The 25,630-nt window shown below is 39.0% G+C and overlaps 2 protein-coding genes across 4 annotated transcripts; one reads left to right on the forward strand and one right to left on the reverse strand.

Annotated features, from left to right (window-relative positions):
- The first annotated feature begins 237 nt into the window (after positions 1 to 237).
- kcnj13 (potassium inwardly rectifying channel subfamily J member 13) lies at positions 238 to 12,028 on the forward strand. Of its 2 annotated transcripts, XM_079611291.1 has the most exons (4): positions 238 to 296; positions 610 to 751; positions 5,029 to 5,542; positions 10,410 to 11,773. In XM_079611291.1, exons 3-4 carry the CDS (start codon positions 5,059 to 5,061, stop codon positions 11,009 to 11,011), a joined length of 1,086 nt encoding a protein of 361 aa, XP_079467417.1. In that variant the 5' UTR covers positions 238 to 296; positions 610 to 751; positions 5,029 to 5,058; the 3' UTR covers positions 11,012 to 11,773. The 2 variants fall into 2 exon arrangements, with proteins under 2 accessions (XP_079467417.1, XP_079467416.1); XM_079611290.1 differs by lacking the exon at positions 238 to 296 and having other exon boundaries at positions 353 to 751; positions 10,410 to 12,028.
- Positions 11,765 to 25,174, reverse strand: efhd1 (EF-hand domain family, member D1). Of its 2 annotated transcripts, XM_079611294.1 has the most exons (5): positions 24,939 to 25,141; positions 24,364 to 24,807; positions 17,244 to 17,391; positions 14,050 to 14,184; positions 11,765 to 12,945 (listed from the first exon to the last, which is right to left on the reverse strand). In XM_079611294.1, the coding sequence occupies exons 2-5, from the start codon at positions 24,630 to 24,632 to the stop codon at positions 12,811 to 12,813; spliced, it is 687 nt and encodes a 228-aa protein (XP_079467420.1). In that variant the 5' UTR covers positions 24,633 to 24,807; positions 24,939 to 25,141; the 3' UTR covers positions 11,765 to 12,810. The 2 variants fall into 2 exon arrangements, with proteins under 2 accessions (XP_079467420.1, XP_079467419.1); XM_079611293.1 differs by having other exon boundaries at positions 24,364 to 25,174.
- Positions 25,175 to 25,630: the final 456 nt, after the last annotated feature.

The following is a 25,630-nucleotide window of genomic DNA, read 5'->3' on the forward strand; positions in this document are numbered from 1 at the left end:
ACGGCACTGAGATTAAATGGAGACTTCTTACATTTCACTCCCGAGTAAAAAGACCCCAGCAATCTCACAAATGTCTCATTTGAAACATAATCAAGAACTTAATTAAATGTGATCACAAAAACTATCATCAGCAAAGCGGTGACCCTTTCCTGTAAATGAGAGATATTACGTAAGCATTAACACAAGCACTCAGGCAGAAACACTCACACTGACCAACAAAAACAGGACAAAAACGGTTCAGCCGAAAGAGAAACGGTTGTTGTAGTTTAGCAGTCAAAGCAGCTTCAGAAAGATGGGTGAGAACGAAAAGCTACTGTTCTGTTCCTTTCATCACACACACACACACACACACACACACACACACACACACACACACACACACACACACACACACACACACACACACACACACACACACACACACACACACACACAGAGAGAGAGAGAGAGAGTGAAGTGACTCTAGGTGTTTTCCTCCTCTCTAAAGCTCTCCTAATTGGCCACATGCTGAGTAATGTGACCAATGAGTTTCAGGGCCGGCTCTCTTCATTGAATGTGTGTGTTTGTTGGAGTTCCTCAGTGCATCTGACTCTTTGGTGTCTCCTACAGAAGTATCTGGATTGGTTTTACACCCTGGCCGAGGATCTACGGTTCCTCACAATCTAGATCCCGCTTGAACTTCTCAGAAGATTTCACACTTCGTCTGAAGACTCTGAGGAGTCCTTATTAAACGCCAAAAGAGAGAAATTTGGTGAGTAAAACAGGATATGTTATGCTCTGTTTGAGAGATTATTCGATAAGATTTATAGCAAGGAAAGAAAAGTAGTAGATCTTTTTCCTTGGGTGACCATGACCAATCACAGTCTCAGAAGACAAACTCTCTATTGAAAACAAATCAGCATCCGGATCAGCACAGGGCAGTGTTTGTGTTTGCATGTGTTAGTGGATCATTGTTTATTCATCAAGGATGCATTTCGGGTCATATATGTTTTTTTTGTCTTAAAGGAATATTCTCCCAAAACAAAAATTGTTATCATTTACTAATCATCATGTCATTACAATATGACTTTTCTTCTTCCATGGAACACAAAAGATGATTAAAAAAAAAAAGATATCCAGGCCAGAAATGAAAGGCAACAAGGAGCGAGTCTGACAAGATCCAAAATTACAAAAATAGCACCATAAAAGTAGCCAATATGACTCTTGCACTGTGTAAATACTGAAATGTATGTCTTCTGTTCCGTCAAATCTCTTAAATGTACAAGAAAAATATTGTTGATGCAATTTGACACCAAACAGCATTGCTCTTTAGTGATTTTTTTTATTTTTTTACTATATTCCTCACACAAAGCTCATATGAGTCATATGGACTATTTTAGTAGAATTTATAATAATTTGATGGTTCTTTTTGTACGTGAACCATAGAAATGTTTCATATAGAAAAAGATGGCAGGGATTCTTAAATTAATTTGTTTTGTATTTCCAAGGTAGATTTTTAGGGCACATGTTCTTAAAATATCCAAATCTCTCTCTATTCTCTTCTCCCTCTTTCCTGACTCTCATCACACACACACACACACACACACACACACACACACACACACACACACACACACCGAACACTTGAAATAATCATTTACCCATGAGCACACCAGACTCATTTGCACTCTGACACATTGAACTGTGTGCAGTGGAGAGTCACTCAGTTTTAATCAGACCAAATCTCTGGTTAAACTCGTAACTAAAGTCACCAAAACAAAACACATTTTTTCCATTCTAATTCATCTTGAAGTTCACATAAGTAAACCGTGCACGACATGTGCTAAAGTTCAGCAGTTACAGTGCTTACAGTAACTGGCACCAAAGCCGACCATATCAAACTCACACACACACACATTCTTGTACATCTATCTTTGTGAGGACATTCATTGACACAATGCAATCTCTAGCTCCTTTCCCTAACCCTACCCATCACAACTAAGGCTACGTCAGTGCAAATCCATTTTTTTGTGCATATCCGATTGAGATCGATCAGATTTAGCAAGTGTGAACGGTAAACAAATCTTTACAAATATGTTTCGAGCATCAGATGTTGTTTTGGGAAACATGCTGAAAGTCGCTTGTGTTGTTGCAAAGTGCCGGACGAGCAGAAAATTACAATATACTGTATTGGAGACATGTTTTACGAACCGGCGGAGACGACAGCACGGACTAAAGCCGGTTCTGCCGCTGCCTCAGAGGATATAGTAGTCCAGCGCAGTGGCTACACATTCTCATGTTGTAAATAAGGAAACATCTGTTTTGCAAACCCCTCCATGTTGTGGTTGTTGTGGTTTTTGGCGTACACTTACCATAGAAACCAATGCAGATTTTACACAAAACACAGTTGCGATACACAGTGTGGACAGTCAATCATTTTAGATCAGATTCCAATCGGATACACAAAAAAGCGGATTTGGAGTGACAGTGTGACCTTACCTTAAACATACGCTTAACCTGGTTATAACCTTATCCCTAAAACCCAGTCTTGACCCTTAAACACCTTTACTAAATTCTCACTCTACTCTGTGTCCTCACTTCGATGGTCTAAAACTGGTTCTCACAAAGATAGCTGTACCGCACACACACACACACACACACACACACACACACACACACACACACACACACACACACACACACACACACACAAGCAAAGGTCCAGGTTAATCTTATATCCTGGAATCAGCTACTCATTGTTTTGCTATTGTTTCTCATGTGTCGAAGTAAGCATTCACAAGGTGAGGTGTCATTGAGATATAGCTTAATAATTGCAGAGCCCGGTGAGATGTCAATCAAAGATATGACTGATGAAAGCGGGGGGAATCAAAGAAAATAAAGAACTGCTTGAAAACCAATCCTGAAACACAAAGAAAATGATGCGCTTAGTTAGATATCAATCAAACTAGTTGTATTTAATTTTTAAAAATCGAATTTAAGTCATTTGTAATTGTTTAACCTGGACATCACAGCAAACAGAAGTATCCTGACATAAATATGTGTGAAAAAAGCCCTGTTTGCTAAAATGCATCATGGTCCTGTGTAAAAACACATGGTCTCTTGTAAAAAATTTGCCTGGATATATAAAAAAAATTGGTATAACAGAAAAAAGATCATTATGTGCATGCTTATAAAAAGCAATTTTTCACACTAACTCTGTCCAGTCTGTAAATCTGACCAGCGTCACAGTGCCAACTGAAAGCCATCATTCATAAATTAATGAAATCTAGTGAAGACAAGCGTAAGCATTTTTGCATTAAAATAAATGATTATGATGAATAAAACAAGATGGTTAAGTAGCAATGACTCATTTTACATCAGCAAAGTGTTTGTGTAAGTGAATGGTATTAATACATACAGTATGGAGCCGTATAGCGTAGAGTAGCATCAGATGTCCACAGAATGTAGCGCTGACATGATCAGCTGGGAGTTAATCTGTGGAACACAATACATAAAGAGAGATGTGTTGTATCGCCCCGTGGCCAGACGCGATCACATGAATAACATGCGCTGCAAACACGCACTAAGCTACAAGACGTACCTCACCGTCGTCTACCGTGATTCCTCATGTGATGAATTTTCTCATGAAGTTTAGGTCATGACGTACAGGAAATATTCATGGTCTTGTCTAATCAAAAGTGTTCTTCTTTGAGAGGGAGTATGACTAGTACGGTCCAGACTGAACTAGTGTCACCAGTTTGTTCAGTTTAATTCAGGACTTTTAGTTTGTATTTCTTCAGTTCATGAATATCATATCTAAAATCACTAGAAACACCATTAATTTCCACCAAGTCTCGAAATCCCAATTTAGCCTCAGGGAGGGACCATGGTCGGGTCAGGCTATAAGATTTGTCAATATGCCAGAATTTTAAAAGATTTAAAGCAAATTTGACCCATCCTCACCAAGGTAATTTTCCCTCTTTAAGAAAACATCCTGAGGTGGAACATTCCCTCTCCTCACCCGGAGAGAACCCGGAGGGCAAGTTAACATTTGTTCAAATAAAATGTGACACTCTCTTCTTCTTTACAGTTTAACCTCAAGCTTTGGCATCCAAACACGCTCAAGCACTTACATTTCGTGTGCCTGCATAATATTTACAGACACAAAGGGACTGAAACCCTATTCTTCGTCAGGTTCTCTATCACACAATCTAACATCATTAATTAATGTGACATGATGAAAAAACATTGTGCTACTGAAGTTCTTTTCTTCTTTTTTATTATCATTATTTCAGTGCTTTGCTTTTTAGTGTCAGACTAATTACTCGCAGTCGTCTAGTAGAGAGAGAGAGACAGCGAAAAAAAGAGTGGATTAAACACACATTCCTGCTGTCCCTTCCACACACACACCCCACTGAGAAACATCACCAATTAAATCACCTGGCAGTTGAAATGGCAGATTTCTTATTGAAATGTTAAAGGAATAGTTCACCCGAAAATCTGTCATTACCATGCCTCATGTAGCTCCAAACCCAAAAGAAGACTCTTTTTTTCAGTAGGACAGATAAAAAATGCCAAACCTAATAATAATAAAAATACAGCATACAAGTAGCTATGGTGTTAACCATTCACAACGTATTCATCTCATGTCATTCAAGTCTCTTGAAACAATACAAACAGAATTGTGTTTACTTTTTATATTTTATTTTTATATGTTCAGTTCTTATTTTATATTTTTGTTTACGTTTTATTAAACATTAGGTAATGCTTTTGTCAGTTTTCTGCCACTTACATCAAATCTGGCACAATTTTTAACCTGCAAATTCAATTTTAGGTCTAACAGCCGACCTGGTTCAAATTCTTCAAAATGTCTCCTTTTTGTTTCACAGAACTAAATAACAGGTTAGCATACAGGTTTGGAATTCATTTTCACAGACAGAATTAGATTTTTTTGGAGGTTGAACTATCTCTTGAAGAACATCAGATTTTCATATGTAAATGTGTAGATATGTGTAGCTGATATCAGGTGCTCTTTGCTTATCTTTCCAGGTGCCAGCCGCTTGCCAACTTTCCATTACCATGACAAGCAGCATCGGTGACCAAAAGGCCGTCTCCTGCCCCCTGATGGCCAAACCTCACCGCCAGCGACTGGTCAACAAGGACGGGCGGAGCCTGATGCAAGGCAGTGCCCCAGGCTACAGAGAGACGTGGTTCGGGGCCCTGCGGGACATGTGGGGGACGTGGCTGGCGCTGCGGTGGCGTTGGGTGGTGCTGGCGTTCTGCGGCTCCTTCCTGCTTCACTGGCTGCTGTTCGCGGTGTTGTGGTACCTGCTCGCCCGTGTCAACGGGGACCTGGATGTGCCCAACCACGACTCCCCACCGCCCGGACACGTGCTGTGTGTCAAACACGTGACGGGCTTCTCCGCCGCCTTCTCTTTCGCCCTCGAGACGCAGCTGACCATCGGGTACGGCACCATGTACCCCAACGCTGACTGTCCAACCGCCATAGCGCTGCTCGCCCTGCAGATGCTGCTGGGACTCATGCTGGAGGCCTTCATCACCGGTACACACCACAGTCTTCTACATTACTGTAGAAATATGCACCAGGTCTATGTAGGAGATATACCTTTCCTTTGGAAATTAAGATATCAAATGAGTCAAGTTGAGGTTATGTTAAAAGGATGTTCCGGGATTAGTACAAGTTAAACTCAAACGAAAAGCATTTGGGATAATGTTATAATGAAGGTCGCATAAAAAATAGAGTTTAAGATAAGATATATAAGATGTTGATTTTAAAAAGCATATATTACAAGCTTAAAAAAGCACTTTTGCTGCTTAACATTATACAGACAACATTTCTTGCCCACTAAAATCATGTTTACATGCATATTCCCACTAATTAATAATTAATATATTTGTGTGTGTGTGTGTGTGTGTGTGTGTGTGTGCCAAACTTTAGAATCTCACAAAGACTTAGCTAAAGACTTTAGGTGAATGTACAGTAAGTCATGTGGATCCTGAGTTCACATGCTTTATGGACAAAGAGATATACAAATAAAAGAGTCATTGATGAATATATTTATTTTAAAAAAAAATCATCATGAGCCTCTGAACAATGGAGTAATTAATGTAAATGCATCACAATTCTGGCGTTGTATTGAGCAGATGATCCTGGTACTAAAGTCCTCAGAGGAAATGTATAATGACCTGTAGACGTCCTGCTATTGAACTAAAATATAAATGGTACTTGTGTTCTAAGTCCAGCTTTTTAGGGTCATATTGTAGATATTAAATACCTACATTGCAGTTCATTAGCAACAGTTCATCAACATATCCGCCACATTGTATACATTAAAACCATCCATAATCACAAGCAAGTGAATTAACAGATGCAACAAGCAACATGTTTACATTTATCATTCTTAATTTTTGTCGATTCATTGACAACTGGTTGATTAGTTATTACCTCTGATGAACATCTCAGATGATTATGACTGTAACTGTGGTTTTGAGAAGGGAAACGAGACACTGCATCTTGGATGGCAACAAATACCCACTCTGCCATGCCGCAGAAATGCCTTCCTCACTAGGTGAAAATATTTCAGTGGGCATTGCATAAATTGACTCAACCGTCGATCCGGGGCAAGTATGTACACAGACCGTCTAGTCGTAGTGTTCCCTAAGCCATTATCTTCCAGAAAAATAGAAGATCCCTTAACGGCTATGCCTCTATAGTAGGGGAAGTCCCGGTCTCACTGGAAACGTCCTCCGTCCCCAGCGGGCTCCTTTATCCCCAAAGGCAGAGCTCTACAGAAAGAAATGGCCACGCTGTGACTGCCTTTTCTCATCTGAGACAGCTCTTAGGAAATGCCCTGCCACAGGGAGGTTTTTTGTTTATTTTATTTTATTTCCCAATATTCTGCTATCAACTAGGCAGTACCACTACTTCTGAGGGAAATGCACCTTAATTTTCATATAGTAGGCTGTGGCACAAGAATAGCAAAATACTTTAATGCAACAGATTCTTGCAATAAACGTATCCCTCAGACAACCGCAAGAGAACTGCTTCTCCACTAAATTACCCTATGGGGAGCGATCACGCTTTGCTTGACACTCTTCCCGGAACCCAGGCAGATTCGCACCATTTTATTCATTTAAAAAAATGGTGCAAAACAACAAAGAAGATTGCCTTTCCTTTTTTTGGAAAGACCTCTACTCGCTACTCGCTACTCGCTAACCTGGATAACTGACATAAATGAGGGCAAGCGACCCTATTTAAATACCCAAAGTAGATGGGGAGGGACACCTCACACAATCCTAGGGCTCAAAGGGCAGCTTACCTAAGGGACCCACAATGTCTTTTTTTTTTTCTTCTCTGATAGTGCCGCTTCTCCAAAGAGGAGCCTTGAGTAGAGAGAGGCTCAACCCGAGAGCCACAGTGGGGTCTAGTCTTACTTTAAGACCCGTGAAATCTGGGGAGGCAAATCAAACTCTGCTCTATGTCAAATTATTTTCTAGGACCTAAAAAGGTTTGCATCTATTCTTTTTTTTTGTCAAATTTTTTTTTGCACTTACTATAGTAAGAGACAGGTAAAGAGGAGGGTGCTCCTTAGGCGAACTTTCTCAACTCATTGCATTGCCAAATTAGAAGAAAAAGGCTAGCTAGAGATACAACGCCTGCTAGATACAGCTCTTATTTTTTCTTAAAGCGCTGGACCACAGTGAGTGACAGATAACAAGGAGGGACGGCCCCTAGGTGAACTTCCTCAACTCATTAGTGTTGTCAACTCACATGAGAGATAAACAGGTCAGTCAGGCATTTAATAACCCCCTTTTCAGGGAAGCAAACTTAGAAACCCATTGCACTAGTTGGGGAGGGGGAGCAAACTAAATAGCAGGAATACAAATGGCCATGATTATATTTAGTTTCCTTTTTTATTAACCTGAAGAGAGAAATCAAAAAGAGGAGCGAACCCAACTATGTTTGGAAAGGAACAATTTGTTCAGTATACCCAACCCAAGGGGAAAACATTAATTGTGCCACCATAGGGGAGCACTGAGCCTTTAGCTTGAGAGGGGACGATGAACAGAGTATATATACTGTATCAGCATGCTTCATCTTCTCTACCCTATCAGAATGTGTAGGCGGCCACCAGAGGGAGCCGTAATTCATGAAATGGGAACCTGTTAATAAGATTAGTATAAGACAAGAGCCACAACTGCCCGGATTGTATTCAGCTTCTCTGTACCCAGGTTCCAACACCTGTAATATTTCCTTACTTAAACACCCAATTTATCTGGGGAAGGAAAGAGAGTGCTTACCTCTCAATCGCCGTGTTTCCACTGTTGGGCCAAAATCAAGTGTGCTAATTAGTGTCAGGGCCACTTGAGTTTCCACTGTCACTATCGGGGCTTGATCGAGCCTAGTCCAGACTTCCTCTGGGCCAACGGCCAGGGTTTTTTTGGCCTGTCTAATACCTTGGTCCAAAGCGGGGCTTGGGGAGTGGCCATGAACAAAGGCAGAGTTGACTTACTAGAGTCAGGAGCTCATTTCCCATATTGTTATATCAGGATACCAGCTAACTTCTAGATAGAAGGAGGAAAGATGTTATTTATCATCAGCATTCGTGTCTTTACCAAAGTGCTTCTTATTAATCCCTGAGATCTTGTAATTTCTTACTCGCGTCTCTCCTCCTGTGCGGATGCAATTCCTGAATGCTGCCGAATGAGCCCACGCCTCTCTTAACTTTCCAAAAACTTTCTCAACAGATATGTCAAAAAGGTCAGTGGGCGAGACTGGGACATTGAGGAGAAAATTATTTCCTTTCTCCCTGATGTCTGCCAAGTTCAGCCACAGATGCCTCTCCATGATCACAATTCATGGTGCGGCAGCAACTGCTTCAGGGGATGGTTGTTGGCCTTGATCCAGATCTTTTAGCAGATCTGCCTGGTAGGCCTGCAACACCACAATGGATAGATAGCTCGCAAGAGTGTATACATCTGGTCTGAATATTGCTTCTTCCATGACTTCGATTGATTGATTGATTGATTGATCGATCGACCGACCGGGTCCTGACATCCAGCCATTCCTCGTAAGCGGGGCTGGCAGATTGAGAAGACACAGTACACACTTTCCTTGCCTTCTTAAACCACATCTTCCTCTTCCAGCGTCCTCTTGGCTGGATGGTACCAACAACATGCTATCTGCTGGATCGGATGACTTTAGAGAAAGCACATCCTGATCCGACTGAACGCTCGAGCCTATGATCGAGGCGCGAGAAAGAGCCAACCCTTACTTGAACTCCTCGGCTCGTGATCCCCACGACCGAAGCCTCTGGTTTGCCTCGGCTTTTCCCACATCCATCGAGAATAGGAACAAACATGAACAGAGCATTCTCATTGTGAATTTCTCACAATGGGAACATTCAGAACTCTCCAGCACTGAACGCGCATGATCCTCTCCCAAGCAATAACCGCACAGGTTGTAATTTCTCAGGTTTCAAAAACCTGGGACACGGAAGCACACTTCCTAAAACGTTCCTCTTGATGGCAGGTCCTTGACTGGTGGCCCAGGGGTGAAGAACACAATCTGCATGCTGCCATCTTGCCTCAATTGCTCTCAGCTCTGAATACAGGTTTTGTTAGACAGCCAATCAGCTGAGCTGCAAATGCCATGTGATTCATGTGACTCAACTATCCTGTGATTTGTCATCAAAGACAGCAGACAGGGAGGGGAGTCTGCAGTATCACTTTCTTAAAACGTATACTATAGTTAAATGAAACATTTTCTTTCAAAAAAAAAATTATTGACTGTCAATGGAGAAAGATGCCTTTGCCACCATACCGGGTCAGTAACAGAATCGACCAGCAGGGGCTGACTTTTCATTTAAGCCAGTCAAAACATGACTTCTGACCAGGATTGAGCAAAATTCAGAATTAAAGAATTATGAGTGTGAATTTAAAATGAACTGCCCCACAGGACATATAATTGGAAACACAATTCAAAGTAATCCAACAGATAATTGCATTGTGGGAAAAAATAAGTGTTTTTTCATCCTCAACCATACATGTATTAGAAATAAGTAACACAGATACAAATAGGTGACATTTCTAACATCTCTATCTTTAAGGACTTTTTAAACACCTGTAAACTATAAGACAAGACTTTATTCAAGCAACATTCAAACTTTGTCTTGACAAACTTACCTTTTCCAAAAGTATTATTATTATTACTTTATTTAATAAATTATTTCTGCAGTTTTATTTCACTTTTTTAATTCAAAACTACTTTTTTTCTGTCACTTCACAGGTGCATTTGTGGTTTTGTGATTATTATTAATAATAATAATTTACTAAATAATTTATTTAGCTTTTTTAATTTCTGTTCCTTTTCATTCTATTTCCTCTAAATTCTTTTTTTGCTCCATCAGGTGCATTTGTGGCGAAGTTCTCCCGCCCTCAGAAGCGCTGTGGTGGGATCCTGTTCAGCCCTCAGGCCGTAGTGTGCGAGGTCAGAGGTCGGCGCTGTTTGATGTTCCGCGTGTGTAACCTGCTTCCAAGGCCGCTGGTGGACGTGTACGTGAGCGCCGTTCTCTACGAAGAACGTGGCGATCACGAACTCTACCAAACCGCAATGGAATTCAGCGTTGATAACCTGGGGTCACGACCTTGCCCTCTTTTTCTGTCGCCCTTGACCTTTTTTCACCCCCTAACTCCCTCCAGCCCCCTAAACAACGCCCCAACAAACCAATCACACTTTGAGTTAGTGGTGTTCCTCACCGCCTCTCAGGAGAGCACGGGTTCTGGCTACCACAAGAGGACGTCCTACCTGCCCGACGAGATCCAGTACGGCAGTTGCTTCACCAGGGTGACGTCTCTGCACGGAAAAGGCCGGAACAAAACCGAAAGCATGCGGTATTTTGACACGCAGCCCTGTTCGCTCACACTCCCCAACACACACACCACAGACACGCTGGAGAAAGAACACGTGGTGGTCCAGATTAACGGGGAAGGCAGTGACCGGGTGGAGTAGCAGTGGTTGTGTTTTTATGCAAGGGTGTATGATTTCATAGGAATCCTCCATTTATAAAAAGTGCATTTCATTTCATAACACAACCTCCAATGTATGACTTTTTTTATCTTAAAAGATAACCTCAGTTAGTTATGATCTGTTATGTCACTCCGTTCCAATAGGAAACCATTTTTGCTGCTATGGACATAATGATTCACACTTGCATCCTTCAGTACTTCTGAACACACAGACCTTGTCTTCATCTGGAAATAAGAGGAATCTCCAGTGTTTAATTATGAGAATTGTTCACCCTGACACCACAAGACCATCATGTTTGAGCCCTTATTTATTTGGCACCTGGATATTGTCATTGCGTTATCTGTCTGAGTTCAGAGGGTCCGTTTTCAATTTATAAATTATTAAAGCCCTACGTGGACGGGTTTCCTCCTTGTCCATAAAGTATTTTTTATCAAAATACATGAATGTTAGAGATATTCACCCAAAAATGAAAACGTATTTACTTTACCTTGTTTCATGTTCATTAACACCCCTATTAAGTGCCTAATACAAAACTTCATGAACAAAAAGTCATGAAATGGACATTTGGATCAAGAGATCAAACACTGTACTGAACATTAACAATGATGTAAATAATAAAGTATATACATAAATAAGTAGATTATTTACTAGATTATTTTTGGGAAATAAAAATCTCAATATTATCAGTGCAATGCAATCTATGCAATGAAACAAAATACAATAGATCAATCGTATTGGTGGCACAACACTATATGATTTTTTACTGTAGGAAATGATATAGCACATGTACCGTCTGTCACTCAGAAAAGGCTGATTACTGTTATATGTATATTATAAAGCTTGATTGTTAAACTCTGGAAGGCTGGACAAGAATTGTGTAGTAGTTTAGTTTTCTGCATACAGGCCACTACTAAAGCTACTCTGAGTGGCAACTGATCTGTAAAAGAAATGCCTTTATTTTGATATGTGGAGCACAAAAACTGGATTAAAATATCTGTGAAAATATTGTGGTTGCGTTTTATTTTTATCCTAACAGAACATTATGCTTTTATTCCTTCTTTCAGGGTCCTTCATTTAAGTGCTGCCACCTACTGGCATACACTAGACACTTATATATAACATAACAGTTATTCCATTTTGGACATTTGGAATAAAACAGAAAAAAATATATATAATAATAATGTTGTTGAAAAATACAGGCTTTAATAGGCTTTATGTAATTGGCAAAAACAAGAGAGTTACAGGTAGATATGAACATCTGATAAAATACAATTTACCAAAACTTAACAACAAACATATATTTAAGTGACAAATATGTAGAAAAAAAAGGAATAAAATGCATGATTCAACTCTATAAAAAATAAACATATTTCTTGACCCTTTGTTTCCTTTGTTTCTTTTTTTTCTCCGTTGGTCATAATCAATATTTAGTCCACGACACCAACTATTTAAAATTATGATTAGCACTTTACAATAAACTTCTTGTTTCTAAAAATATATAGTTGCTTAGATGATTAAAATAGTCTATTAGAGTTTCTTCTGTTTATGTCCTACATTACAAGACTCCTGAAATTTCACTCGCTTCATCTCTCGCTTCAGCCGTCACCAGTGAGACGAGTTCCTCATGCATGTTTCAGGATATAGCTGTAAGCCACTAATAACGCTAATGATACTTGTTCAGTGTTACGCTGTGGTTTTGATTACACATAGGTGTGAGGTACAAGAAGCAGTGTGTGTGTGTGCATGCGTGCTTGTGCTTGTGTGCTAAACTATAGTGTGTTTTATGAACAGAATGTCGACTGCAGCTCTTTAAATGCGGCACGCCGTTCTTTTCTTTCAAGCTCCATCCTCTTCTTCTCGTCTTGTTCCTCTCGTATCTCCGCCTCGAACTTACTGCGCACAGACAGAGCCTGAACCTACAAACACATAGATAAAACACGTTTCAATTATGTCTCTCATATGTTCGCAACATAAAAATGAATGCATTGCTATTGCTGTAGTCGTGCTAAAACACTTTAAATCAGTAAAATGCCAATAGTGTAGCGCAGGCTTATTCGTTTGAGGTTTTATTCATCTTGTTAGGTGTGTGTGTCCCAAATCTGATAATCTGATCTGAAATATAATTTAATATACTATATTAATATTAAATGAAATATTTAAACGTTAAAAAAACAACTTTCAAAAACTAAATTAGACATGCTGCCATGGGAATTAATTTAAATTAATGTTTAAATACTAAAGTTACTGAAAATAAAACTGAGATTAATATAAATTAAATCTAAATAGAAATATATATATATATATATATATATATATATATATATATATATACAAAAACTGATGAAAATGAAAGAAATACACGAGAAAGACTTAAACTAAAATAAAAATGAAAAATGAAAATATAAAAATAAAAGATAATTTAAAAAACAGGAATACTATTATAGTAAAAAAAATTGTAACGTAATAATAATTATGATAAATAATATATAATCTAATATTAAGTATACATAATAATATTAAAATATAACAATACAAAAGTACACTGAAATGTAATGTAAAATGTAACTAATTATTTATATGTGAACAAGGCGCTGCACAAATTTATATTCATACATTATATTTACATTATATTTAATACAATGAATAATAATATTTTCTAAAGTTTCACATTTATTCAAACAGAATTTATTTAGGTACAAATTTTAGAAATATGCAAAATGGTCTGCACTCTAAAAATACTTTTAAAAGTAAGAAGTGTAAATGTTTCGGCTATTTGCCAGTGTAAATTTAGGACACAGGGATTCAATTGTCAAAAACATTTGCAAATCCATGATCTATATGATGTAGCCCTCTCTAACCGAGTGCGTGTTCTTTATAGATTCCAGCCTTTCATGTACTTACACTATATGAACACAAGGGGGAGACAGAGGCCAAAAATAATCTCCTGAAGAACATGTGCGCAGTGCTTTCCCATGCATCAAAACTCTCTTTTACATGAAAATATATAAAAAGCCACAAACCTTGGCCTCAAAGAAGTCCCTCGCTCCAAGAACGCCCTCGATCGAGACGTTGATCTCTGAGAGTCGAGCCAGAGCCATCAGCCCGCTCTCCTCCTGCAGCTCACCTGCCGCGGCCCTCCGGAAGATCAGCAGGAACTGGCACACAGATTCAGAGATTCGGATTATAGGGAAGTTTCAATAGCTTTAAAGGTTATCAGCGTTTCATGGGTGGCTGCATTTATATTCAATTCTAACAATAAGCACAAAAGCATATGACATCAGTTGGCATGTCAGCACACTAACTAAAAGTTCAGCTGTTTTTTTACCCCACAATGAAAGGCACTGCAGATATTTCCCTTTAAATGATAAGCAATATAAAGCCCTTTTTATTGAATCGATCTTTAGATCATATAAAACACAGAACTGATTTCATTGAGGGGAAGGGGGAGGTCAAAAGAATGACCCTGATGTGTGTGTGTGTGTGTGTGTGTGTGTGTGTGTGTGTGTGTGTGTGTGTGTGTGTGTGTGTGTGTGTGTGTGTGTGTGTGTGTGTGTGTGTGTGTGTGTGTGTGTGTGTGTAATCTTATCCATTTGGAATGTCTGTCCAATCACAAGAGTCAGAGCAACATCTGACAGACAACAGACTCACACTGTACTTAACACACAGCTGCACTATCACCTGTTTGAGTGTGTGTGTGTGTTAGAGAGGGTTTGGGGGGGGGGGGGGGGGGGGGTTGGGGGTACGGGGTTTGATGTGGATACGACAGCCCCACGAGTTAAAATAAAAAAGGTACTAAATAATTTCTTGGGTCAGGTTTTTTTTATCTTCTAGATGCCACAGACCCCAAATATCATCATCCTAATGTGGGGGCCCCCATTTTAAAATATTAAGGGCATCTATCCTTTATTTACAACCAACTTATACACTGAAAATTTTATATTATGAATCTAAAATTGGTTTCTATAAATATAGAAAGGCACCAGAGAAAGTATACAATATATATATATATATATATATATACACTGGGGGCCGCAAGAGTGACAAGGGGTCTAGAGAAAAACGGTGTGTGTATATATATATATATATATATATATATATATATATATATATATATATATATATATATATATATATATATATATATATACATGTATATATATTGTCACTCTTGCGGCCCCCAGTTTGAAAACTTACAATACTCAGAAGTTGTATTGTCGATTATAGGTATTATTTGTCGATTCCATATAAAATAAATGGTAAGTCAATATGTATGGAAGTCAGTTTTGCATTAGTAAGTATTACTTAAATCCTTAAAGGAACACTCCACTTTTTTGGGGGAAATAGGTTCATTTTCCAACTCCCCTAGAGTTAGACAGTTGATCATTGAATCTGATTAGACCGTTAGCATCTCTCTCAAAAAAATGACCAAAGAGTTTCGATATTTTTCCTATTTAAACCTTGACTCTTCTGTAGTTACATCGTGTACTAAGACCGACAGAAAATGAAAAGTTGCGATTTTCTAGGCCGATATGACTAGGAACTATACTCTCATTCCTGCGTAATAATCAAGGAACTGCCATATACCAGCAGGCGCAATTTATATTAGAAATATAATAGAGACCATTGTGTGTGTGTTCTGAGTGGTTGCTAGGCTGTCTATGGCCCTGTTTACACCTGGAATTAAGAAGGGTTTTGATCGATTGGATCACAAGTGGACAACGCTATATAATACAGGTGTAAACATAGCATGGATGCCAGCCGAACTTAGCCCCGCCCACAACATTTGAGGTCGGGAAGTTCGGTCTGGACTTGATCCGTTGTGGAGCAACTATGCTCGTACCAGAGCTGTTTAGACCAATCAGGCTTTATACAAAGATGGACAGATGATCAACAGTAACGTAATCCTCCACGTCACCATAGAGCGCTTGGATTGAATTATACTCCTAAACGGAGAACTTGTTTGTATACGCATTCACCTTTACTATTTCTCTCAAAAATTATGATCGTGTTGGTAAGTACTCCGTGTATCCTTAAATTCTTTTAACAACACCGGCAAAGATAGTTTACTCTCATCTTCTTCTTCTACTTCTTCCGGCGTGCGTGCAGTTGAGTTCTGTTGACAATGCGTCGCTCAACATACGTCACTTACTCCGTTGCTCTGATTGGTTGTAGGCATTTTCTTTCCTGGTTCGGTTGAAACACGCCCCATAATCACAGCCCAATGGAGCATATTCTGACTAGAATCTGAGTATGACGACGTCAGGCGAGTATAAACGGGGTCTAAAACATTATGAGCTTGTCCACTTTCGACCATTTCCAGAGGTAGCCGAAAACGCATTCGACCAGATTGCTTTTGTTGTGTAAACGCTAATGTGGTCAAATGTGTTCAAACAGACACACACACACACAAAAAACCTACTCTCCTCCTCTGACTTAATGCGTAAAACATTATGGGAAGCGCTCTAGCCAGACGAGATTTAAACATTGTCAGCTGCAGACTCAAGTTTGGTTTGAAGAGGGAAAATGTACCAAGCACAATGTTTTCTCACCATTCCTGATTTCGAACACACACTCACAGCGTTCAGTCTCAGAGCACAAGCAAAACCTGCTGCTTTCCGTATGTTATCCGTCGCCTCTGGTCACGTTTATGTAAATTGCATGAGCTTAATTCGTCCATTAGCCTATAGATTTAGCCTATAGATTTACCCATCCATAGACCCTCCCCTCGAAGAAATCAGGACAGAAGTGGTTAAAACTGGACAAAAGAGACGGATTTAAACACCAGGTATAAACTGGAATGTGTCTCGCTCGTCTACTTGTGATCAGATCAACCAAAACACATCTTAATACAAGGTGTAAACAGGGTCTATGATATTCTGATTCCTACATGTGTGTGGCCCCTTTTCCATCTAAGTCTATAGGATTATTTGGCACATTTTATCACCCGCCAGGTGAAAATTGACTAAGTGGATTAAATCTTATTGACATTTAAATGAAGCCACATCAGAGCTGCATTCAGAGATAGAGATTTTATCTCTTACAGACCTATCAAAAAATGTGCTGTGATCGTATCATTCAAGTAGAAGAGTCTAAAGTGGTTTCCATGGAGGGTAATCTCTGAAAAGATTTAATCACCAGAAGAAATCAGTCATCAGGGACGACGATAGGCTTACAAAAGCTGTAACTATATCATGAAAAAGACACACACGCACACCTCTCTGTAGCTGAGCTTGTCGTCGTAATCTTCATCCACCTCCTTGATCATGTTCTTCAAGCCCAGATGAGTCTGTGGAGCTCCCAGTTTCTCCATCATCAGCTTCAGCTCCATCAGATCAATGAAGCCGTCTTTACCAGAGTCAAATCTACACACACATACACATACACATACAAACAGCGTTGAAGGAGTAGTTCACCTGAAATTAAAGTTCTTGACACACTTTGTACTGTTTTTCCATTTATGGCGACGATATACAGTATCTCTCCATTATTGGGAAATAACAATGAGCATGATCAATAAAACTACTATTTTGATCACAATTTAAACCTGCCATATGGCTTCATAAGACCTGCAATATAGGGCAAAAGTCATATGGACTGTTTTTATGGTTCCTTTTGTTGTTGGTGTTTTTGTTGGAGGAACGTTCTGGATAACCAGTTTAAAACAACTTCACCAGTAAAATGATTTACAGTGCTATGCATAAGTTTAGACACCCATGCTAAAGTTGACTAAAAAGAGGCATAAAAAATCATCTTTTGGAATTTGAACTTAATGCCTTAATTTAAAAAAATAGGAAAAATCCAACCTTTAAGGACACCAATTTTCTTTGTGAATGAATAATGTATCGTAAATAAATAAATGTTCTTCCTTAAAATACAGGGTGCATAAGTTTGGACACCCCTATGTTAAATCCCCATAGAGGCAGGCAGATTTTTATTTTTAAAGGCCAGTTACTTCATGGATCCAGGATACTCTGCATCCTGATAAAGTTCCCTTGGCCTTTGGAATTAAAATAGCCCCACATCATCACACACCCTCCACCATACCTAGAGATTGGCATGGAGTACTTTCCATAAGATCATCTCTCAATGCAAATCAAACCAGCTGTTAGGCTAACTGAAATAAAACCATGCCAATCTCTAGGTATGGTGGAGGGTATGTGATGATGTGGGGCTATTTTAATTCCAAAGGCCAAGGGAACTTTATCAGGATGCAGAGTATCCTGGATCCATAAAGTAACTGGCCTTTAAAAATAAAAATCTGCCTGCCTCTATGGGGATTTAACATAGGGGTGTCCAAACTTATGCACCCTGTATTTTAAGGAAGAACATTTATTTATTTACGATACATTATTCATTCACAAAGAAAATTGGTCTCCTTAAAGGTTGGATTTTTCCTATTTTTTTAAATTAAGGCATTAAGTTCAAATTCCAAAAGATGATTTTTTATGCCTCTTTTTAGTCAACTTTAGCATGGGTGTCTAAACTTATGCATAGCACTGTATGTGACTGGTCAAAGGTTTTGGATCAGAATTTATTTATTTATTTATTTTTTTAAAGAATGAATCATTTTAATAAGCAAGGATGCATTAAATTGATCAAAAATAACAGTTTAGATATTTATAATGTTACAAAAGATTTCTATTTCAGATACATACTATTATTTTTTATTCAACAAAGAATCCTAAAAAAACCCCACATTTTTCAAAGTTTCCACACAAATATAAAGCAGCGCAACTGTTTTCAACATTGATAATAATCAGAAATGTTTATTTTGAGCATCAAATCATCATATTAAAATAATTTCTGAAGGATCATGTGACACTGAAGACTGGAGTAACGATGCTGAAAATTCAGCTTTAAAAATAAAAAAAATATAGAAACCAGTTATTTTAAATCATAATAATATTTCACAATATTACTGTTTTTTCTGTATTCTTAATCAAATAAATGCCACCTTGTTGAGCAGAAGAGACTTCTTTCAAAAGAAAATATCTTATCAACCTCAAACTTTTGATCTTGCTAACTGCATTCTAGCATCATATGGATCATATCAAGCTACTAGTGACACTCAGAAGTGCCCGTTGAAGATACCCAGCCGCCCGCAGCAGAACAGCAGGTGAAGAGAGTGGCGGCAGAAACAGCAGGAAAAAGAGGATCTAACAGAGGAGAGTATTTATAGTCTCACCCAGCTGTTGCCACACCAACCAGCAGGATCGCATGCGTGAGCGAGAGAGAGAGAGAGAGAGAGAGTGGAGAGGCTGAGATTGAAGGAGTGAGCACGTGTTTCTATTTTGGTTTGAGTGATGCTTTTAGAAAGAACAGGCTCGTGGTGGCAGAAGAGTACAGGTGAGCATCGTCTCATCTCTCCTTCTCTCCCTCTCCGCAGAGGAAAGAAAATCATGAATGAGATGCCATTTTATTCTCCTAGACAGCAAAATGGAGAAAGTTTCATGCGTCACAGACTTTCCACCAGAGATTTTTTTTTTCACAATAACCTCACATGATTGTTAAAGCAACACGCCGACTTTTGGGGACTTTAGCTTATTCACCGTATCCCCCAGAGTTAGATAAGTCCATACATACCCTTCTCATCTCCGTGCGTGCCGTAACTCTGTCTGACGCACACACCACTAGCCTAGCTTAGCACAAAGACTGGAGGTAAACGGCTCCAGCTAGCATACTGCTCCCAATAAGTGACAAAATAACACCAACATTTTCCTATTTACATGTTGTGATTTGTATAGTCACAGCGTGTACAAATACCAAGGTCAAAGCACTGCTACTTGGGTGGAGCGATTAGCGCAACGCTCCGAGCGAACTCTCGTCTCCTCACCACGGGGGTTCTCAGGCGCTGCGAGCAAATCACTCCGCAGAAGTAGCAGTGCTTTGCCTTCTAAGAATATAGTTCCCAGTATGTATGCGGTTAGAAGATGGCTGTGATTCATGTGACCTTGGTATTTGTACACGCTGTGCCTATACAAATCACAACATGTAAATAGGAAAATGTTGCCGTTATTTTGTCACTTATTGGGAGCAGTATGCTAGCTGGAGCCGTTTACCTCCAGTCTTTGTGCTAAGCTATGCTAGCGGTGGGTGCGTCAGACAGAGTTACGGCACACACGAAGATGAGAAGGGTATGTATGGACTTATCTAAAGGCCAATTTATACTTCTGCGTCAGGTGCGCCCAGTAGGTACCGCGTAGCATACGCATAGACGTGTACCATACGCCGTACCCTTCGCCGTACCCTGACGCGCACCTCCTCAAAAATGTAACTACACGTCGCGACGACGCGGACCGCAAGTTTATCTAACGTTTTCAAACATTTGTAAAAAAAAAACATTTGTTTCAAACATTTGTAAAAACGATGTTTTGCACGTTAAGAAATAACGTTTTCATAACTTTAGCAGAATGTTAGCAAAACGTTCTTAGAACATACAACTGGGACAATAAATAACTATGGTAACAAATATAAAAAAATACTGTAACAAATGTATTGTTAGTTAATGCATTAAATATAAATAATAATTCTCATATTCATGTTTTAATTTCTCCTAAGGTATTTTAAAGAGAAAGCTCTGAGACGATGTGAATGTTTATCAGGCTGTTTCGTATCGCTCCTCTGAATGGCCGTCTAATCTCGTCTCCTTCACACGTTGTTTCTGAAAGGTCATTAACAGCTCAACATTCGTCATTAAAGTCCTGCATAAAAGCCTTTCAATTTAACCCTTTCACGCAATATCCTCACTTTCTTTCTTTGCTGGATGTTGCTCTAAGCCCTCACTCACCAAGACATGCTCACACTTGCCTGCCCTGATTAAAAGACAACTGGGAATCTGCTGACCAGAACAGCAACTGCTTTCAGCAACTGGCAGCACACACTCCCACACACACGACTCGAAAAATGTGTGTGGATGCATGAAAACACAAACTGCCCTGACGTAATTGCGGGTGCATGGCATGTGTTTGTGTGTGGACGTTTTCTTTGTCCTCTCTGGTTTCCTGCTGTGGTATTTATAGATGCCAAAGCTCGGGGCAGAGATTCATAGAGCCTGGCATTCAGAGCACTGGAGTCCAGCAACTGATCCGGGATCTGTCGCTGACTGCAGATGTGCTTAGGATTGCCATCATGACCTACTTGAAGCAGGTCGGGGTTAACAAGACTGACCGGCTGTATGAGAGTGAGAGAGAGTGAGAAAGAGAGAATGACAAAGAGAAAGAGGAGGATGAGATTGGCATGTTGGTCCTGCCGCCTGCATGCCGGCCACATTCAAGGGTCAACACCCCTCCCTGTGCTGAAGTGGGACGGATGGAGAGGACCAACAATATGCACATTTATACATAGAAATTATACATAATATAGACTACTGTTCAAATGTTTGGGGATGGTAAGATTTTGTAAAGTTGTTTGAAAGAAGTCTTATGCTCACCAAGACTGCATTTATTTGATCAAAAATATAGTAAAAATAGTAATATTGTAAAATATATTCATATTTAAGTTAACCATTTTCTATTTAAAGCTACACTGTGTAATTTTTTAAGTTGATTCTTAGCAAAAAACTTTGTTCTTTTTAAAATTATATGTGCTCATTAAAGGTATAGCGGAGGATTTTTGATGCTAGCCCTGTATATAGGCGTTCCCTCTCGGGAGCAAATAGAGTGTTGCGCATGTGCATTTTTAAAAAAATTGGAGAGGGCGGGTCTTTTCTAAAATTAGGAAAGATCCTCCGCTATACCTTTAATTACTTCTATCAACTAATCAAGCGTAGAATCTGCCATTTATAATACATACGGGTGAGCTGCTCGAATGGCGGCAGCCATGTTGCGCCTCCATCTTGGAAATACATTAGCCAAAGAGGGACATACCTGGACATTCAAGCTTCGCCTTTCGCGTTTTTACACTCAGTGTCACCGTGACGAATGCGAGGGGGAGATTACTCGCGACTGCCGGCAGATTTGAAATAATACAGCCACCGTAGGAGTTAAAACGCCCTCGGGATGGGAGGGGCTAGAAAGTAATATTCAGTTGGTAGTCATATACAATTTCACCGCTATGGGAGTAATTCCTACACAGTGTAGCTTTAAATACTGTATTTTAAAATGTAATTATTCCTGTGATCAAAGCTGAATATTCAGCATCATTACTCCAGTCTTCAGTGTCACATGATCCTTCAGAAATCATTCTAATATGATCTGATGCTCAAGAAACATTTATCATTATCAATGTTGGAAACAGTTGTGCTGCTTCATATTTCTGTGGAAACTGTGATGCATTTTTTTTCAGGATCTTTTGATGAAGATAAAGTCCAAAAGAACAGCATTCATTGGAAACATTCTAAATGTTTTTGTGATATTATAAATGTCTTTATCGTCAAACTTTGAACCATAGTTCAAATATATAGTTTATATATTCTTAGATGGTATATAAACTTAAACAAAATATGAATCTAGATAATGTGAATATATGAAATATATCTATCTATCTATCTATCTATCTATCTATCTATCTATCTATCTATCTATCTATCTATCTATCTATCTATCTATCTATCTATCTATCTATCTATCTATCTATCTGTCTGTCTGTCTGTCTGTCTGTCTGTCTGTCTGTCTATCTATCTATCTACAGTATCTATCTATCTATCAGTTCACTGTGCTAATTCATAAGTAGGTGTTTATGAATGTTACCTCTGCTGTATCTTGCTTTTGACCCATTTTCCTCTTATACATGACATGTTTTTTCATCTGTGATGAAACTGGGCTGAACTGACCTGAAGTGGGCCAGCGTACGCACTTCTATGACTTAAACCGACACACATTGCAGTCCTGACGTAACAGTCCTACGGGACATCCACACTTTGTTATCATTGTTTTATACTACGGGTTGGTTTCCTTTAACACAATATAATCATCTCGACTGAACCTCACAGTTAATGATGCTTCTAGTGCACATTTCTAGAACTATTTTATATAATTAATTAATCAGCTCTCTGATCTTAAAGTTGCCGTAAGGCTAAATTAACATTGGCATTCTCTAAAAAAATCTATTAACATCCTAATGCGTGCATATTTCTGGCAAAACCATGATCTGGCAGCAGAGGTCAGGTCAACCTGCAGAATCAAAGTCGCACATCCCAGGATTCTCCTCTCTTCAAACACTGGATAGTTTGACATTTGTTATTGTTTGGTTTTGTTGCACTCCCAGAGATCCGGTTCTGAATTTGATGTGATTAAACAAGCAAAAATATCTAATAATTGGATGAAAATGAATGAAGGGAATTTTTTTTTTTACTTTATCCATTTCACAACTCTGCATGAAACCAAAAGAGACCCTCTCTCATCATAGACTCCTTCAAATCCCCGTAAACACACGCACAAACAGACAAAGATGGCATTGTTGCTCGTGGAGTGGGATCCATGGGGACGCAGGGTTTGTGAGAGGACCCTTGTACTGAAATAATGAGGGAAACAGGGACAATGGCGGTTCAGAGAGAGAGAGACGCCACAGAAAAACATTATTTTGGCACTGTACGAGGATGCTCATAGAGAGAATTCTTGTTCATTTAATGTGAGCTTCAGAATGTTTATTTATTGCTATCTTACACTTACTATTCTTTCTTTAAAATAATATTCTATTATTTTACTTTTTTTGTGTGTGTTTTTGCAATACAAATTACCCTAAAGCTGCAAGGGAGAGTTATTTTTACTCATGTTTAATATTCCATTCATAATTATTCATTTTTGTTATTTTTTTCCCCCATATTGTTTCTGATTTTGATCAAAAACTAATGACTTTTCATTAATTTCATTAAACGATTGTTGGTCTTCAGATTCACTTATTTTTAACACAGCAATGTGTGCCCTGCATATATATTTTTTATTAAAATACACTGTACATTTATTTAATTTACACTGGTTCTTTTATACGTTTTCATTTTACACCATTTAGAAATACAGTTTGTATGTCATTAAAGCACAGTAAATATAAATGTAATAAGATGATTTAGAAAATAACTAATAAAGAAATAGACAAAAAAAATAAGAATAATCAATCAGGGATTTAATTTGAGTGATGCATCAACATTCCTTCTGCTTCAAGAACACAATGATCCCAAATCTCTCTCTCTCTCTCTCTCTCTCTCTCTCTCTCTCTCTCTCTCTCTCTCTCTCTCTCTCTCTCTCTCTCTCTCTCACACACACACACATACGCACACAAACTTCCCTCGTTATAATAATGTTCAATGCATCCATAGCTTGATTAACCTGAATAAATCTTAATTTAGCTAAATATATTTAATAACGGTTGAGCTTTGATGAAGTGACTAATGAACTGACCTCTTGAACATTGTCTCCATGTCTTTGATCTGTTTGCGGGAGAACTCTTTAAACTCGGTGTAGGGGTTGAAGATCTTCATCTGCTTGGGTTTCGTCGTGCCGTCATGGATGTCCAGCCTGCGGTTGAGTTTCTCCGTCAGTTCAGAGGTGGCGTCGCCGTTCACGGCAGCGGGAGCGGGTCTCATCTTCTCCTCGTCCGCTCCTGTGTGCACCGGTGACTCGGGGTTGGTGTCCAGCTGCAGTTTCTGTGCGACCTCCTCGGATGACATTGCGGACTGTGAATGTGATGCTCTGCCTCGCACGATCAGCTGTTTCTGAACACTAGTCTCGAGGTGGGAGAGAGGCGGGGCTGCGGAGAGTCTCTTTAAACGTGAGCTTTCAAGTCCAATGGGATTCTTCAGACTAGTGTAGAAAGTGACGCTTCTAGCGTCAGATAATAGAGCTCTGAAAGCATTTGCATTTTTACATGATGGATTTGTATTGAGGTTCTAATGTAGAATTTAAGATTAAGAAAAATTACTGCGTTGGCCGGGAATCGAACCCGGGTCAACTGCTTGGAAGGCAGCTATGCTCACCACTATACCACCAACGCGTGCGAGAAAACGTGCTTGTTGGTTGGAACCACTCCTCCACATACAGTCCTGGGTTTTTAATTCTACAGACATGCGACTGAATCATTCACTCTGACTCATATTTATTTTGGATAAACATTTCTGTGTCAAAATTAAGTGAATCTGAAGTCCACCAATGACGAGGATCTCATGCATCGCACATCAGCATCGATCTTGCATTTCTGAAGCTTTATAAGCCTATTGTGACCCCTAGTGGTCACAGTTTTCATTACCAACAGCTATGAGCTGAAGTTAGTCATTTACAGTAATCTAATAACCATTCAAAATAGCAGAGTAAAAAAACACAAATTAACAATCTTACCTTATACCTTGTCATTTATTCACCCTCATGTCCGTCTAAACCAATATTATTTCACTCCCAAATGTGTGATTTCCATGCAGGATATTTTCCACAGTACTTATTTGTACAGTAGCCTACTTTTTATTTTAAAATAATAAAAATCACATTGGTTCAAATTGATTAACTATAATTTATGTTGGAAATGCCAGCTGGAAACAAGTAGCCTACCTTTTCTACACTGTATTTGGGAATGTAGTCTGGTCAAACCATTTTGAATTCAAGTTTTGGATGTTGTTCGGGCAACAATTTGGAACAGCTTCTGAACACAGTGGAAATTGAATTGATAGTCCTAAAA

The sequence above is a fragment of the Phoxinus phoxinus genome, assembly GCF_949152265.1.
Source record: "Phoxinus phoxinus genome assembly, chromosome: 4".
Taxonomy (NCBI): Eukaryota; Metazoa; Chordata; class Actinopteri; order Cypriniformes; family Leuciscidae; genus Phoxinus; species Phoxinus phoxinus.